The sequence below is a fragment of the Nannobrachium achirus genome (assembly GCF_963921795.1).
Source record: "Nannobrachium achirus genome assembly, chromosome: 4".
Classification (NCBI taxonomy): domain Eukaryota; kingdom Metazoa; phylum Chordata; class Actinopteri; order Myctophiformes; family Myctophidae; genus Nannobrachium; species Nannobrachium achirus.
Genome location: NC_137813.1, coordinates 18,891,656 through 18,910,807, shown reverse-complemented (window position 1 = coordinate 18,910,807; position 19,152 = coordinate 18,891,656). Strand labels below are relative to the sequence as shown.

Genomic DNA, 19,152 nt, shown 5'->3' with positions numbered 1-19,152 from the left:
TTCACAACACAGGAGGGCCTTTCGCTTTTCCTTGTGTGTGATCATCACCCCCCCCCCCCCTCCCCCTTCGTAGTCTATTTGTATTCTCTTTGCTTTCAAGAAGCACTGGTGTGTGTGTGTGTGTGTGTGTGTGTGTGTGTGTGTGTGTGTGTGTGTGTGTGTGTGTGTGTGTGTGTGTGTGTGTGTGTGTGTGTGAGTGCGTGCGTGCGTGAGCTCCTTTAGATAGCTCCAGTCCCTCTCAGTCCCCCTCCGTGGCTTTCACATTAGTCAGTGCGAGCTAGCTGAGTTAGCCTCATTAGCCTGTTGACCCCAAACATTGTCCCCATTTGGGACAACTGTACACACGCACACACACATGCACGCACGCACGCACACACACACACACACACACACACACACACACACACGTTTTACCCATTAAGAACGGGAACGCATCTGTGTCACGTAACCACTTTAACCATTATTTTGTAATACTTTGGCTAATCAAAAATAGCAGATCAGTGCAGTGCTATGAGCTTGTAGATCTGCTATTTTTTAAAACCGTTCAACAATTTTGTGCAAATTGTTGAACATAATTCTTTTAAAGTGAACATTTGTCAACTCAAATCTTTGCTTCTGGGGGATTCCTGGAACAACATGTTTTGAAATGGGTGTGCAAATGGGGGTCCTTGACATTAAAAAGTTTGAGCACCACTGATATAGAAATATAAGTTTTGTAGAAAACCATTAGGATTTAGAATACATTTTTAGGTATTTTTCAGGACTTCATGGCTTAAATGCTAAATGGTGCATTTTTATAGTGCTTTTATCCAAGGCGCTTTACATAGATTGTGCATTACATTAACCCATTCACGCACACATTCATACACCGGTGGCGGAGGAAACCATGCAAGGCACCAACCTACGGTACTCACCGGGAGCAATTAGGGGTTCAGAGTCTTGCTCAAGGATTCTTCGACATTAACTCAGGGGGAGCCCGGATTCGAACTGGGAACCCTTCGGGAACCCTTCGTGCTCTAATAACAGTTTCTCTACCTCTGAGCTATGCCGCCCCATAATGCCCCATAATGCCCCATAATGCAGGAAAAGAAAACGATCCATAAAAGCCATGACCCATAGAAGTTTGAACCCCTCTCTCTCTCCCTCTCTCTCTCTCTCTCTGGTCACCTGGGCCCAGGGCTTGCTGGCGGTGGTACTCCAGCGGCGCCACCAGGAAGGTGGTCTGGCCCAGCGGGCTCCAGTGGTGCAGTACGCGCAGCGTCCACACGCCGGGCCTCAGCGGCAAGGTGAGCGGCGGCCGGTAGTGCGTGTACTCAGCGCCGGCGTCCACCAGGATGTCGTAGGTGGCGGCGATGACGTTGGTGGGGTCCACCCACACCACGGTGGCCGTCAGGTTGCCCGTGCCGCGGCTCCAGCGCTGCACGGCTGCCGGCTCGTCCTCGGGCCCCAGCAGCCCGCCCCAGTTCCGCAGGATGCGCTCCTTGGGGTCCCAGTCCGTCCCCACCTATTTGGGTGACAGACAGACAGACAGAGAGAGAGAGAGAGAGTGAGAGGTAATTTAATCTATTTAGGCCTAGAATTATTGAATGCTTTAACTATTGAAAAATAGCAGATATACAAGCTCACAGCGCGGCACTGAGTGCCGCGCTGCGAGCTTGTAGATCTGCTATTTTTGGAAAAGGTTTTCGAACTATTCAGTTCGAAAACAAAAACCACAGAAGTAATGCTAAAAACTAAAGCTGTAGGATCCAACAGCTGTGGGATAATTTGGAAGGCAACAACAACGTACAAAGAAACATTCTGTATTAACTCTATAAAGTAAATAAATACATTTTCTGGAATACATTTTTGATGCCTGCGTCTTTTTGATCAGGGACACGGAAATTGTGAATAGTGGCAAATATATAATTACATTAATGAATTGCTTAAAGACCCAATGAAATGACTATTTTGGGTATTTTATTTTGAAGTTTCAGTTTGAAAAGGAAGCCTGTGTGTTTCTGAACCAATCCGAGGGGACCAGCCCTTCAGGCGATGGGATTTAAAATCTGAGTAATGGGAGTAATGGGAGCCAGCAATGGGAAACAAACAGGTGAATGTAATCAAAGGTTCATTTATATGCAAGCCGACCTGTCTATGTCATCACTTTTTGAATTTCTGTTCACAGGAAGTAATTAAGAATGGCCTATTTAGGGACCTTTGATATAAAAATACACAAAAATTGTTTTTTTATTTTCTATTTTTTTGGCATCTAGTGTTAGGAATGCCCATATGATTACCATGGATAAGCTCTAAAAGTGTGAAAAACATATTTTTCATTTCACTGGGTCTTTAATGGGTAAAGATTCAGACCTGTATGTGCTGCAGTCTGTTGTTGGGGCTGGGGGGCGTGGCCAGGGTGAAGTGGTCCTTGGGCGACACCCAGGTCTCCAGGGTCTCCAGCTGGCTGGTTGCCAGGTTACTGGCCTGGTGACGCACCAGGTAGCCCTGGAAGTGGTCCGCCAGGAAGTAGAGGTGGACCGCCACGGGGTGACCCACCGCCATGTACCTGACACACAGGGACGTGCAAACAATGTTAGTAGAGAGGCTGGAGCTGACATTTCCAAAAAGGCCTTTTGGTGGAAATATCGAAAATAGCAGACCTCCAAGCTCACGAGATTGGAGGTCGGCTATTTTCAGTGCTTGATTCCACACTGAACTAAAGCATAATCAAGTACTGAGAGTTTGGACAATGCATTTCTTTCTCCATAGTAAAAACTGCATTGATGGTCTGGAGAGAGTACTTTTTACAGAGGGATAAAAGGGCAGGGGCTCAAGCCCCGTGTCTATGTGTGCATGTGCCTGCCTGACACGCACGCACACACACGCGCGCATGCGAGCGCTTACACGCACACGCACAAACACAAACAGGAAGCTGAGTTTAAGAGGACGCTTCAGGATTCTCGTTAAATCCCGAATAAGACGTTATTGATGTTGATTGGCTGACGTCAATGGCCTCAAGATGAACAACATCATCTTCTTTCCCGTGCCCACCCCCCCGAAAAACATCAACAAGACCTCAATCCCCAGCACACACACACACACACACACACACACACACACACACACACACACACACACACACACACACACACACACACACACACACACACACACACACACACACACACACACACACACACACTCCTGCCATGTGTCCCCACCCAAACAGCAACAAGCAGTTCCTTGTGCCCGGTGTGGGTCTCCACACCACACGCACACACACACATACTCACACACGCGCGCACACACACTCGTGCACATGGGTGGAAAAAGCCAGCCTGTCTGGACACTGAGGCCCGTTTGTACCCGAGAACAAGCTAACTTTATCGGTGTATTTAATTTGGCACGCATGCGCACGCGCACACACACACACACACACACACACACACACACACACACACACACACACACGTGCACACACACACACGGACGCTGGTGAGGCCCATAGGAAAGACATACAGTATACACATTCCATCACCTCAATGCGGGTTGGGGATTGCGAAATCACAAGAAGCAGTTACTGTACACATGGAGTCAGAGTGCTGTGGGGATGTTCGGGCAAACCCCCACAGGCGCTCTGCTCCAGTCCAGGCATAAATGTTGTATATATCCTCTCTGTCGAGTGGACATGCACCTCATTATGGTAACCGGTACAGTTGCCAGAAAGAAACTCGCAGATATTTTGATTCTTGTATTTGATTTACTATGAATAAGGTTATAATAACTTTAGGATTACGCATTTCTTTCTAAGGTTAGAACATGTCTCCATTCAGACATGTCTCCATTCCGACAGTGACTTCTTATTGTCGGAGTGGCAACACTTCCATAGAGGTTAAGGTTAGGGTAAGAGATAGGGTTAGTGTCTGAACGGAGACAGGTTTAACCGTTTAGGCATATTTTACAGAGGTATATAAGGATATTAAGGATCTCAATGGAAAATAACAAATAACCTTGCCTTCCCCGAGTTTCCTTTTAGTTGACATTGTATAAGTGAACTGTACTGTCATGAAACTGTGCCTTTTCCTATCCAAAACTTCTAATAAATACCTCAATCGATCAATCAAAAGGCATAAACCATCAGCCCATGCGAGTTTCTTTCCGGCTCTTCTGTTATTCCTCATTTTGTCAAGATCATTATTTTCAGGATTCAAATAAAAAAACAGCTTAAGTAACAGATCGCAGAACGCGTCGCTTCGAGCTTTGTAGATCTGCTAGTTTCGATGCTTTTGTGTGACACTGATATGATCAAGTAGGGCGTTCGTTCATTTTGGAAGAAAAAATGAAATGTTTGAATATACAGGAGGTTTCTGCCCGATACTGTACGTCTAGAATGCCTTATACAATTGCTTCTCAAAGTGGGGTCCGGGTACCCCCAGGGGTCCTTGAGAGAGTTCCAGGAGGTCCCCAGCTAAATGATAGTTTGAAACCAAATGGTAACTCTGAGAGTGTGCAAATGGAATAAGAGTCCATTTTGTTCCATTTGTACAATCTCAGAGTTAAATTAACATTGATTTTACAATATAAATTGGGGTCTCAGATATAGGTAGAAATACCACTAAAGGGGTAGCCTGATGCATGTCAAACTGGGGGTCCTTGAAATTAAAATGGTTGAGAATCACTGCTAGAGCCGTAAAAACATATCTTATGTCTTATGATGGGTCCCTGGAATATCTTTTCAAATGGGGGTCCGCGGGTTAATAAGTGTACATTTTTGGGGTCTGCGACATGAAAGGTTTTAGAACCACTGCCTTATACTTTTAAAGACGAGGGGGGAAATCCCCCAAACCTTTGGGGGATGTGGGGTTAGTACAGTGGTAAAGAAGCTGACCATCACCACAGAGACTGGCTGTTTGCATCCTCTTGGCTGGACCCTCCGACCAACACAATTGGCCGCATTCCCAGGTAGGAAGCCAGCAGGGGAGGGCAGATCTCTATCACTGCACCAGGCGATGAAGTGAAAATATCAAAACCGAAATTTAGAAGCAATAACCGACTTAATCTTGCTCATGTACTGCAGGTTAATGGAATAATTGAGAAGCTTTTTTCCTTTTTTGGGGGGAGGGGGTAAAATTATTTCCATATATTTTTATTTTATGTTGTTACTGTAAATATCAACAAATCAACGCAAGAATCTTTTAATAGATTTATTTTTAGAACAATTCCAAGTACTTGTCAGGAGTCCCCGGGTGGGGGGAGTCCCCAGTTCAATTATGATTATTTGGGGGGATCATGGCCTGAAATGGTTGAGAACCCCTGATCTGGACAAGAGTACACCCTCCCATATGACCCTCTGTAGGTGTGAGGGGGAAACGACTAAATTGGGAGAAAAGGGGACAAATGGAATACAAATAAAGCACCAATGCTTTTCATCAGTGCTTTCCTTAGGACTTTCTGGAGGTAGGGATTTCCGCTTCAATGGAAAAGTTCCCATAGAATGAAGGTTAAAAAAAGTTTTTGTCTATAAAAGGTAAAAACCCATCCGTTCTCAGAGGAGATGCTTTTAGATTTTGCACGAGATTACAGCATCATTTCAAGGCTTAAATTCTCCACTTCATGGCTTGGAGAGTGAGCCCGATTCTATAAATCTTCTAAATCCTTCTAAATCAGTGGTTCTCAAACCTTTTCATGTCAACGACCCCAATATTTACATGTATTTGGCAGTGGACCCCCATCTCAAAATATGTTGTTCCAGGGACCCCCAGCAGCATAGATTTGAGTCAGATATTCAAAGATGTGCAAAAATGTTCACGATTTTTCAAAAATAGCAGATCTACAAGCTTGAGTAATTAGGGGAGGAGATCGAGTCTTTTTGTCGATTAACACACACAGACACGCACACGCGCGCACACACACACACACACACACACACACACACACACACACACACACACACACACAAACACACACACACACACACACACACACACACACACACACACACACACACACACACACACACACACACACACACACACACTCACTCTCTCTCTCTCTCTCTCTCTTTCTCCCTCTCTCTCTCTCTCTCACTCTCTCTCTCTCTCTCTCTCTAAAAGAAGCAACTTGGACTCCTCGTGCATAGAAGGAAGCATGAGGTCAGTCCGTTCCGTTGTCTCTCCACGTTGGCAGAGGGAGTGTAGCGCCCAGGATTACATTAGATAATTGACACCCTTCTACTCTTCTACATTGCAGTATTGATACTTACGTACTTAAAGGCCCAGTTCACCTCTGGGACAACCAGATCTTATTTTATTGTTGTTTGGGACATGATCATCACAAACAGAGTTATTTTTTGTGTTCAATCTGTGTTTTGAGATATTTTAGTATTTCAGCATGAATGATGATGCATTTTGCATCATATGATGCATCATGCTGCATCATATAATGCAAAATGCATCATCATTCATGCTGAAATACTAAAATATCTCAGGATTGTGATGATCTTGTCCCAAACAACAATAAAATAAGATCTGGTTGTCCCAGAGGTGAACTGGGCCTTTAAGTAAAGCATGTGAGTCATTTTCCCACCACTGTATATTCTACATGTACCGGTATGTCTACGTTCCTGGGATCTATACAGTACATACCTGCAGCTCTGGTCCTGGGGGTGGCCCTGCAGGGAGTTGGAGGCCCGCGCCAGGCCCATGCGTGCGAAGGCGTGGTAGTGGCTGAGCAGGGTGTCTGACAGGCCGGCCGAGCCGTCCGTCTCCTGCTCGTAGGCGTTCTCCCAGTAGGCCTGCAGGCCCGGCGTGCCCTGTGGGTACGCCCCGAACAGGAAGGAGTCCAGCTGGTTCACGATCTCCTGGCTGACGCTGGCCTCGAACTTCCGGGCGAAGAAGGTGGGCCTGGTTGCTTGCTGCGGGGAGGGGGAAGAGACGACGGCAAGGTTAGGAGCAGTGTTGTGTCTTTGAATATTTTGACCCGGTTCTATAATCAGTGGTTCTCAAACCTTTTCATGTCAAAATTCCCAAAATTACATATGTTTGGCTGCGGACGCCCATCTCAAAATACGATGATGGCAGGTTAGATGCGGTGTTGTGGCGGCCGTGTCACGCGGGTGCTTGTAGATCTGCTATTTTAGTGCAAGTTTGTGCAAGTCTTTGAATATTTTGCCCAATTCTATAAATGTCTTCTAAATACTTCTTCTATAAATCAGTGGTTCTCAAACGTTTTCATGTCAAGGGCCCCCAGAATTACATGTATTTGGCCACAGACCCCCATCTCAAAATATGTTGTTCCAGGGACCCCCCAGAAGCAGAGATTTGAGTTACAGAAGTTTGCTTAGAAAAATATATATTCAAAGATTTGCAAATATTTTCAAGATTTTTCCCCAAAAAATAGCAGATCTACAAGCTCGCATAGGTCATGTCCAGAGCGTGTGCTAATACGTGCACTGCAGCGAGACCCCTCTGTTGAGTCATTGTGGGCGTGTCTCTCCAACCAGGTCGCCTAGCATAGGAAAGACACGTTGATGAGGGGCACTTCTCTCTCAAAACGTAAACTATTTTCGGCTTGAGGTGCCCAGAGCTGGCAGCTCAAAAAGCACTTTCTGTGGTCACGGCCCCTTAGACCAGTGTTTCTCAAACTTTAGAATTTCAAGGCCCTAACGGGTCCATTTGGATCCATTTGTACACTGTCAAGGTGTTACAGATGGTTCCACTTAGACCCCCCTCTAAAGGAACCCACAGAGTCCCTGGAATCCACTTTGAGAAACACTGCCTTAGACTGTATATCATACCGGTAGATCAGGACAGCGGGTCCTTGAGGGGATTCCAGGGGGTTTCCCTGGATAAATTATTTATAGTTATCCAAATCAAATGAACTCTGAGAGTGTAACAAACGGAACCAAGTTCTCAGAATTAAACTCAGGATTTCTGTGTGCAGGCCCTCTCCAACAGAGCAGCAGGGGGGCTCCTGCCTGGTCCATGCACCTTGACAACCATTGTTGGTGAGATGTGTTGAGAGGTGTGCGAGGGGACACTGAATTCTGCAGAACAGCGGTTGTTCCCTGCTCCTACAAAAAAGGACCCCGTTTTCATGGGTGAAAGTTCACCCATACATGGACCATTTTTACATCGTCAGAGTTGAGTTCTGACACTCTGCTATGTAGGTGGTCTTAAACCTCTAGAAAACAGCAGTGGGCATAAAGAGCATGTATCAAATGTATTAGTGATCCATTTAATATCACACACGCTCACACAGCGGGACGCAGGTTACTGTGACAACCAGAGAAAATGCCATGGCAACCGTCACGGAATGTGCACGCACACACACACGCACACACACACACACACACACACACACACAAACACACACGAACACGCACAGACCCTCTGTCTGGAGCAGCGAGAGACTGACACCATGCCAGGTTATCAAAGGACAGGAGAAGGTTTCTCCCTCTGAGGAACTCAAACCCACAGCCGTCATTCTGAAATCCTCGGGGAGGAGAGGAGGCGCAGGTTGATGACATCACCTGCATCAGGGTGTGGGCCGCACCACGGCGGTTTGCGGGCCACGGTAGGAATTAACCATCCGGGCAACCCCAAGATAATCACTACCTTCGCTACTCCACAGGCTGTGTGTGCCTTCAGTTGATGTGGCTTTATATACTGTCAGAGCTGCCAACCCTCACGCAATGAGCGTGAGACTCACGCAAATGACCCTCTTCTCACGCTCTCACGCCACACATCGTATTTCTCACGCCGTCAAATCACCAGCCGTCACAAAGTGGAAAACTGCGTCAACTCAAGTGTCACTGAGACACCCACTTCGCCGCCCCCCCCCCCCCCCCCCCCACCCCCCTCACAAAAAAAGAAAATCTCACTCTTAGGTTTTCCTGAAAGTTGGCAGCCCTGTATACTGTGTATGGGTATGGATTGGATACTGTATCTACTCAAAGCCCAATTTACCACCTGTTTCCGCGGGAGTTTACTGGAGATTATTTGGACCACACTTCCGGTTTAACAGCAGACATACAAGCTCACGTCGCGTCGCAGATGCAGCCCGTTGTGAGCTTGTAAATCACACTCGGCTGCTGCGCCGGAAGCTCGGTACAACGTCTGCGCAATGCACTATGGGGCGTTGGAAACCTGTGGATACTGTCAGAAATTGTCACACGTGACACGCTAAAAAAGCTGATCTACAACCTCACAATGTGAGTACACCGTGATGACATCATCACGGTGTACTTTGCAATACAAGCCCCCAAATCGATCCTCCACTTCTAGGCAACACAGAAGGGTGGGGACTTTTTTCTTATTTCCACATAACAACTCAAAGGTATATTAATGATATATTAATAGTTCAATATTGAAAATGGGTGGTTCTCCCCTTTAACTCTGTGTGTGCGTGCGTGCGTGCGTGCGTGCGTGCGTGCGTGCGTGCGTGCGTGCGTGCGTGCATGCGTGCGTGCGTGCATGTGTGTGTTCTCTCACATGTGTTGTTAACCTACCCTCCAGCTCAAGTCCTACAAATGGCCGCACTACCTGGCAAACCCTTGCATTATAATAATGACAACCCTCCTCTACCACAGCAGCTAAGTAGCTACAGAGCTCTATAAATACGCGGGGCCTCCCTCTACGAGCTGTTTCGGTTTCCCTTGGCGGGCGCTTCTTACGGAAACCATCAGCGTTTCCACCACAAAACGCTCGCTATCCTTGTATCTCTTGTTACGCCAGTAGCCGAAGCCAACCGCCCCCTCCTTGTAAAAGAGGCCATGCTAATTCGTGAATGCTAAACTATTCTGGTGCCTGGCCACCGTGGCACCCCACAGTTGCGTCGCTGTCGGGCAGAAACCTTGTATCTCCATATTTTATACTGTGTTTTTTTGTTTTTATAAATGAAGTGATTCTCAAACTTTTTCATGTTTTCAAGGACCCCGAAATTTATACATAATATGCGGGCTAATATTATTAGCCCGCGGACCCCCATTTGAAAAGATATGCCAGGGACCCCCATGTAAGAGAATTTTTTTAGGGCTCTAGCAGTGATTCTCAACCATTATAATTTCAAGGACCACCAGTTTGACATGCATTAGGCTACGGACTTTCATTTAATGGCATTTCTATCTCTGAGATCCCAATTTATATTGTAAAATCAATGTTAATTTAACTCTGAGAGTGTATAAATCCATTTGTACACTCTCAGAGTTACATACCCATAAGGGTCCATTTGGCTCCTAACTATCATTTAGCTGGGGACCCCCTGGAACTCCCTCAAGGAACCCACTTTGAGAACCAATGCCCTACTTTATACATGACTTCATCATATGACAATGACACACAAACTAACAAACTAGCTGATCTACAAGTACAAGTGTGTCACAACACGAGACATTACAAGCTTGTAGATTTTGTGTTGTGTGTTGTTTTTTTAATGTATTGTAATTTGTACTTTTTAAAGTTTTTATTAATGGGTTTTCAATTATTGTTTGGACCCAATGTTTTATACAATTGTGTCAATAATGTAAACTAACTACCGTAGATCTGCAAGTTTTGCAATTCAGAAAATCTTTGAACAACAGGTTGAAATGATTAAGTCTGTCTATGGGTTTCTAAATATTTAACACATAAAAAGAATGAACAAGGGCTTGTAACTGTTTTGGACATCAAACACAGCGGCGATTAGCTAGTTGATGCTGATGTACCAGCCTAAAGCAGACGACACAGCATGTTGACACGTTGTGAGCTTGTAGGACAGCTATTTTAGACGTGTGACACCATCACATGACGCAGCATAAATTGGGGTTTAGGCTATTCTTTTTTTCCAACAGCATTAGCTGGCAAATGTCACGGCTAAGCCAAGTCAATATCCACAAACTAGTGCACTAGGTTATTTCGGTCCACATCAATGGAATGGAAAGTTAGCCAGAAAGTCTCCAAGCGAGTGCTGCTGGCTCAGGCAAAATGATGAGGTCGAGAAAATACAGTGGCTCTTCGGATTTTGGACCTTCGTTTACCTCCATGACTCAGACATAACTGCACACATGGAACACTCCTAAAACCACACGCATTCATGAGTTTCACACCAAAATGATACCTCCACTTGGAAAGAGTTACACCTTCTCTTACGGAACGATTGTTGGCATGAAAGTGCTGCTCATTACAGTAGCAGTGCTGAAATCATTTATCCTTTTTTATAAATCAGATACATCTTTTGTACTTATTTGTTATTGTTCAATGAATTTGTTTGCCACAAATAAAATACCTTTCCTATCGCGAAAGGTTAATGTGCTTATCTGAACCCACAGTTCAATACAATACTGACCTAATTATATTTTAGCCACTGGGAAGCATTTTCAAAGACACCACTCTGTTTGACTGTCTCTTGAGTTCACCGCAGAATAGGGATGTGGTTAACCCACTAAGAGCACCTATTGTACAAAATATATATAATTTGAAGTTTTTAATTATACCGACCTGTTGCACATAGAACACAATGTGAAATTGTTTACAAAAGGTTAAAGTACAGTAGCTACTACGGGAAAATAATGCCATTGGTGAATACAATACAACAAACTTTATGCACATGTACAGCCGAGGATGCTTTTTTCATTCTCTTTGCTCTTTTGCCTTTTGCACTCTCTTTCTTTCCTAAGTCATTATTACTTATTACTTATTATTTTATCTTTGGATGTGTTGTTTTCTGTTGTTCTGCTTTATTTTATATACCGGTATACCACTGCATTGTCGGTAAGGAAGCCGAACAAAAATACGTTTTACTCTCATGTACCTGTACAAAAGACGTAACAATAAAGTACAACCTTGGACCTTGGAAGAGAGAGCACCCCAGAAGCAGAATTTGAGTTACAAATGTTCGCTTTAAATTTGCACGCAAAAATAGCAGATCTTCAAGCTCGCAAGCTCGCTGTGAGCTTGTATATCTGCTGTTTTTCGATAGCTGAAGTATAAAATAACTCCAGGTCTTAATGTGGTCAAGGAAGAGAGTTTCACCTGGAAGCGAGGCAGGTCGGACGCCTTGAAGTCGTTGGGCGAGCAGCCGCACCAGTCCACGATGTGCTTGTACTGGCACTTGCAGCCCAGCTTGCGGTTCCAGTTGGTCAGCCTCAGGTTGTTGTCCACCATGGTGTGACAGTGAGCGCTGTTCTCCAGGACCGTGTGAAAGAACGACTGGAGAGTGAGGGGAGGGAGAGGGGCAGAGCCGTGAAGAGGCAGGGGGGACAGGTAAAAAGACAGAGACAGAGAGAGAGAGAGAGATTTTGAATGCTCGGAATTTCATTCACCAACCACAGCCGACAGGGGCGTCACAAGGGGTAGGAAAGTGGGACTGAGTTACTAGGGCCCAAGGTGGTGGAGGGGCCTTAATTATTTTATACTTTAGCTATTGAAAAATAGCAGATATACAAGCTCACAGCGCGGCACCGAGTGCCGCGCTGCGAGCTTGTAGATCTGCTATTTTTGAAAAGTCGTGAAAATGTGTGCAAATCTTTGAATATATGTATTTTTTAAGCAAACATTTGTTCAACTCAAATTTTGCTTCTGCGGGGTCCCTGGAACTAAATATTTTGAGATGGGGGTCCGTGGCCAAATACATATCATTTTAGGGGTCCTTCACATGAAAAAGTTTGAGCTCCACTGACATCGAAACATAGATTTTTCAAAAAACCTTAGAAGGATTTGAAATCTTCAAAGATTTTCATGATTTGAAAAATAGCAGATCTACAAGCTTGCAGCGCGGCACTCGGTGCCACGCTGTGAGCTTGTATATCTGGTATTTTTCAATAGTTAAAGCACGGGGGCCCCACAGTGAATCCTTGTACCCGGGGCCCAGAATTTGGTGCGACACCCCTGACAGCCGACAAAGAAGACATGTCAGTCCATACAGTAAGAATCACCCCCACATTTCTGGAGGTGGGTTAGGAGTTAAAGCGGCCATCTGGGAACCAGGATGGTTCCTGGTTCGATCCCAGGCTCCTCTTCATTGCATTGCTGAAGCTCCCGATGAACAGGGTCCCTGACATAAAAGATGTGTCAGGGACCCCCATAAAAGAAGGTTTTTACGGCTCTAGCAGTGATTCTCAACAATTTTAATTTCAAGGACCCCTAGTTTAACATGCATTAGGCTAGGGAACCCGCATTTAATGGTATTTCTATCTCAGAGACCCCAATTTATATTTAGAGTGTACAAATGGAACCAAATGGACCTGTTATGGCCATCGATGAGGGATGTGATCCTTCTTGGCAGCAGCGACATACTGACCAGGCTGAACATGCTGGCTGCATTCAGAGCTTACACGCTACTTCCTTTTCAAAGAAAACCTTCTTTTAGTCTTTGGCAAAGAATGCCAACGTAATGACACACATGGGGAAACGTGTGTTGGAATACAAACTAACATTTTCTTTTGAAACTATAAACATATAATACTCCAGTAAAGTGCAGATCCCCGGAAAGAGTACTTAAGTAAAGGAACCAAGAAGTAGTTTTACAGGATGTAAAATAAGTTGAGAGAAACAGAAAGAGATGGAGAAAGCGTGTGTGGCCTTTTATTTTATTTTAGGCCTGTTTTATTATAGAGTACAGTAAAACGTGAAAAAGTGGGCAGAGAAAGAGACGTGTGTGTGTGCGTGTGTGTGTGCGTGCGTGCGTGCGTGTGTGCGTGTGTGTGTGTGTGTGTGTGTGTGTGTGTGTGTGTGTGTGTGTGTGTGTGTATGTGTGTGTGTTAGTGTACCTCTGCAGGCAGGAGGGTATAAGTGTAGAATCGCTTCATGCTGCCGACCAGCTCGTCCTGCGAGCCGACCACGTAATCCACGAACGCCCGGTTCAGCAGGAACCAATCGGAGCCTCCGTCCACCGCTATGCCCTCTGGGATCTTGCGGTCTCCGAGACGCCACATGTGGGTGTCACACTCGTAGAAGAGACGGTCCAAACCTTGCTTGCGGATGAAGCTGAGACACACAATTCAATTCAATTCAATTCCGACAACACATACATATCATTCACCCTACATACAGTATAAGCAAGATGTCCAAAACATTTTGAGCGAGAAAGGCGGCAGGATGAGTGAAGCAGAGAGAATCTAGAGTAAATGTAAATACCGTGCGTTGTCTCTGCCATGAGATTTGATGAAGTTCATGTCTCGGTATTTGGAGAGGAAAGCCACAAGTTGGTCATTGGTCCTGAGATGAAGAGGGAGGAAAGAAGAGAGAAGAAGATGACATTAGTACTCCATCCATACCCATTCAATGAAATACACTAATCCAAGGGTCTTCAACAGGGGGTCTGGGACCCCTAGGGGGTCCTCAGAGTTACCACAGGGGGTCCTCCAAATCTTTGTGTGATAGAAAGTTTTTTTTCTCCTTTTTCATTTTAACCATTTGAACCCTAGCGTCAATATTCTGAAAACTTTAGCCAAAAATAGACGATCTACAAGCTCACAACGCCTCGCGCTTCTGCAAAGAGGTTTGGTGTAGAGGGGGAAAAGAGCAGACTAAGTACAGAGTGAAAGGTCAAGTTTATTAAGTATCAACGGTTCAAGTGGTTAAATATCTGAAAACACAAATTGACATGAATCCAAAATACACTGATGATCGAGCTGTCAAACAATCCTTGCTTCATCTCTCTCTCAACTAAGGGGTCCTTGGCTTGAAAACGTTGAAGACCCTGCACTAATCATATGAATGAACAGATTAGCCCAATATACTTTGTTGAACGGAGTACCCCAGTGGTCTTCACTTGGTCCCCTCCTTTTTTCCCCTTTACACCAAATACATTCACCAAAAAAAGACGATCTACGATCTCTCAACTACGACTGCTAAACTTTGATTGCCTAAGGATAACAGTTGAGTCACTGCAAATATCGTCACATCGCGACGCATTGTGAGTTTGTATATCTGTTATTTTCAAACGGCCCAAATGTATATAGGGCTGAAGTAGGTAATGTATGTTTTTGTAATAACAATTAAAATCCACAAAGTAAATAAAAAAATAAAATGAAAAACTGTAGTGGAGTAAAGGTACAATATTTGCCTCTGAGATGTAGTGGATTAGTACTGGAAATTGTACTCCAGTAAAGTAAAAGATACCTCAAAAGTGGAATGTACTGTACAGTACTTGAGTGAATGTACTTGGTTACCAGACACCACTGAACCCACACAGCTATGGAGGAGGTGGGGGGAGACATCCAGTGATGGCCGGGTACAAGGTGGCCATCACTGCCCACGGGAGATGGTTATCGTCCAGCAGAAACCTCTTATCTCTGCATTCTAACTTTTGTGTGTTCTTTTTGTAGATTAACACCCTACTGATCGTACTGCAGCGTCTCACACTAAAGCATCAAAATTGACTGATCCACAAGCGATCTGCTACTTTTGCTGTTTTAGAATTTGAACAGTTTTGGACATATATGAGGTTTCCCCACACATACACATACACACACACGCACGTGAGTGACCATACACACACACCCGCGCACACACACAGATGCACACGCACACACACCAATCAGTATTCCAAGGCCATACCTCTGTCCTTTGAGAGAAGCTGTGGTCCCTTGGCGCGCGCGGTAATTACACTTGGCTAATACATCTTTAATTAGCTAAGCATTACTGCTTCAATTAGCTTAGCGTTGGGCAAAACTTATCTCCGCTGCTGGCACACAATGCCTACATGCTAGACGGCCAGACAGGCAATTTGGATCAGTCATAACGACAAGTCCCTGTTTGCCTATCTGCTGCCGACAGTGACACTCTTATATTTAAGGGGGTTTCGGGTTGGATCTAGCCGAAGAATTCAAGAAATAATGAGAAAGGAAAGAGAGATTAAAAACCACTTGAGCCCTATTTTTAATTTCATCATACAATGGTGTCGCGCGGTGAAAATAGCCGATCTACTTGGTGTCGCGCGGTGAAAATAGCCGATCTACTTTAAGTAATGTTTTTAAGTGCTATCCTGTAGATCTTTGTTTCATGATTAAAACGCACTTAAGCCCTATTTTTAATTTCATCATACAATGGTGTTGCGTGGTGAAAATAGCCGATCTACTTTAAGTAATGTTTTTAAGTGCTATCCTGTAGATCTTTGTTTCATGATTAAAACGCACTTAAGCCCTATTTTTAATTTCATCATACAATGGTGTTGCGTGGTGAAAATAGCCGATCTACTTTAAGTAATGCTTTTAAGTGCTATCCTGTAGATCTTTGTTTCATGATGCCATGAGACGCTGTGTTTGAATCAAAAGTAATCGAGGTTGAAAGTGGTCGAGAGAGAGAGAGAGAGAGAGAGAGAGAGAGAGAGAGAGAGAGAGAGAGAGAGAGAGAGAGAAATGAGGGACAGAAAGGGAAATAAAAAGAGAACTTTAGAACAGGGGGTCCGGGACCCCTAGGGGTCCTCAGAGTTACTGCAGGGGGTCCTCCAAATCTTTGTCTGATAGAAACTTTTTTTCTCCTTTTTTATATTAACAACTTGAACTCTAGCAGGACTTTAGCCAAAAATAGCTGATCTACCTACAAGCTCACAACGCCTCGCAGCGCGAGGCGTTGTGAGCTTGTAGATCGGCTATTTTCGGCAGAGAGGTTTTGTGTAGAGGAGAAAAAGAGCTGACTAAGTACAGAGTGAAAGGTCAAGTTTATTAAGTATTGACAGCTAGTTCAAGTGGTTAAATATATGAAAACACAAATTGACATGCATCCAAAATACACTGATGATTGTGCTGTCAAACTATATGGAATCTATGATAAGGTTGTGGGGGTCCCTGCTTCATCTCTCTTTCTCAACTAAGGGGTCCTTGGCCTGAAAACGTTGAGACCCCTGCTTTAGAAAGTTGCCTATCCTGCTACAGTATAGCAGGGAGGCAGTCAAAGAAATGTAACTTCCTGTCTGCCTCCAGTAGAGTCACACGAGGGCAGAGTCACAGATTCACAGATATTTGTTTACGTGAAGCCACTGAGCCATGATTTCGATTCCATTTCACGGCTCGACGCGAGCAGCCGAAACCATTATCTTTGCACTGTAGACCGACGCACAATAAAAACACAATCAAAGGAAACCCCACCGGAGGTCGGAGGAACACGACAAATCTCGGTGTATCTTTTATCGACAAAACCAATGCGCCATTGCAGGGATAACCAGACGTCGCTGTCGGGTGGAAACCTTGTATCTCCAAGCTTCAAATGTGTACGTTTTTTCGTAAAGTGAAGCCCTGCTTCATCATACAAGACTGTCGCACAAGACTAGTGAAAATCGCGAGGCGTTGTGTGCTTGTAGATCGTCTATTTTCACTGTTTAAATAGTTTTTTATTTTTTTAATAATTTTTATCCCACGATTTTGTAATGCATTTTTTTCACCCAGTGCCAATTGCCTATTAAATGTAATCCTGGGCTCTGCTCTCCCTCTGCCGCGCCTGGGGAGACAACGGACTGATCTCATGCTTCTTTCTATGCATGAGTAGTCCAAGTTGCTTCCTTTCACCTGACAGGGGGGATTTCCCTGGATTTGGACGTAGCGTGTGGAAGGAACACGTTATTCCAACCAGTTCCTTTCCCCTCCATCAGGCGCCCCGGCTGGCCAGGAGGAGGCATTATAGAGGCCAGGAAAACTGCATGTTTTTGTGAGGGTATCTACCCTAGGAGACACAGGGAGAACATGCAAACTCCACAAAGAAAGGTTTAAATAGTTTTTTGGAGCGGTGAAAGCGCTCCCAATAGACAGGTATGTCCGTGGCTGGCTGGCTGGCTGGCTGGCTGGCTGGCTGGCTGGCTGGCTATGTGGCTGGCTGGCTGGCTGGCTGGGTATGTCTGTAGCCTGGCAATACCTTGAGTGGCCACACAAGTTAAAGGAGGGGCGCTGTTGTGCAGGCACACACACACACACACACACACACACACACACACACACACACACACACACACACACACACACACACACACACACACACACACACACACAGATTCACCGCTCCACTTCGAACCGAGGTTTGATTTTTTTAAATAATACCAAAAGAAGGAAGGTTTTGGACATACAAGGTTTCCACCTGTCAACGACAAAGTCTTAGTGTTATTTGGGGGATGTCTGGCACGGTGGCACCATTTCTTTTCTTTTTCTTTCTCGCCTTCATCTACAACCAGAGCAAAACCCAGCATGCTCCCTATACGTGCGCTGTGCCATGGGAGCGGGGCTGGCCTCTAATGAATAGACAGGGAGAGGAGAGGAGAGACACGGCGCTCTGTGATTAGCTCCTTTGCTAGGCCCCATGCCGCTCTACTGGAGAGACAAACCACAGGCATCCATATACTGTATGTGTGTGTTTGTGGGCGTGTTTGTGTGCATGTCAGGTGCGCGGGAGTCTGGGCTATACACTGACAAGCTTTCATATGCCTTCTTCACAAAGAGCTAATTGTACGGTATTTATGACACACAGCACAACACACACACACATCACAACACATACACACACACACACGCGTATGCATAGGTGTGCTGTGCGTGTGCACACAAACGCAAGGAAACGTACACGAGTTGTGCACAAAATTGTAAAGTAACTTACATAAATTCTTGCATGCTCACAAACATGAATGCATTCACACACAGACGCACTTGCATTCACAGAAGCGCGCGCACACACACACACACACACACACACACACACACACACACACACACGCGCGCACACGCACACACACACACACACACACACATGCACACGCACACGCACACACACACACACACTGCCCCATTAACTCGCAAACAATGTACTTTGATACAGCTATCGACAACACTGCCCTAATGCTGTGGCGGGAGTATGGATCTGAGCTAGCAGCGCGTTGATGTTGATCAATTTGTGTGTGTGTGTGTGTGTGTGTGTGTGTGTGTGTGTGTGTGTGTGTGTGTGTGTGTGTGTGTGCGCGCGCGTTGATGTTGATCAATTTGTGTGTGCGTGTGTGTGTGCGAGTTGATGTTGATCCATTTGTGTGTGTGTGTGTGGGGGGGGGGCATGCACATGCATTAGGGTCTGTCAATGAACCACATAGATCTCCTGTTGGTTCCAGACCCACATCCCCGCCACAGCAACCATGAAGCCCAATTAGTCCGATAAATATAAGGCAGAGGTTGGACAAAATTGTATTATTTAGTTTTTCAACTGATTCTGTCAGGAAATT

The 19,152-nt window shown here is 45.2% G+C and overlaps 1 protein-coding gene across 1 annotated transcript in view; it reads right to left on the bottom strand.

Annotated features, from left to right (window-relative positions):
* The window catches only part of LOC308282727 (xylosyltransferase 1-like), a gene marked incomplete at both ends in the record, with an annotated part of 53,044 nt that overhangs the window by 3,598 nt on the left and 30,294 nt on the right, over nucleotides 1–19,152 (bottom strand). Inside the window, 6 exons of the mRNA XM_080723117.1 lie at nucleotides 1,168–1,504; nucleotides 2,353–2,548; nucleotides 6,627–6,895; nucleotides 11,991–12,167; nucleotides 13,727–13,943; nucleotides 14,094–14,174. Coding sequence (XP_080579243.1) covers nucleotides 1,168–1,504; nucleotides 2,353–2,548; nucleotides 6,627–6,895; nucleotides 11,991–12,167; nucleotides 13,727–13,943; nucleotides 14,094–14,174 — 1,277 coding nt within the window. The remainder of the gene's footprint in view (nucleotides 1–1,167; nucleotides 1,505–2,352; nucleotides 2,549–6,626; nucleotides 6,896–11,990; nucleotides 12,168–13,726; nucleotides 13,944–14,093; nucleotides 14,175–19,152) is intronic.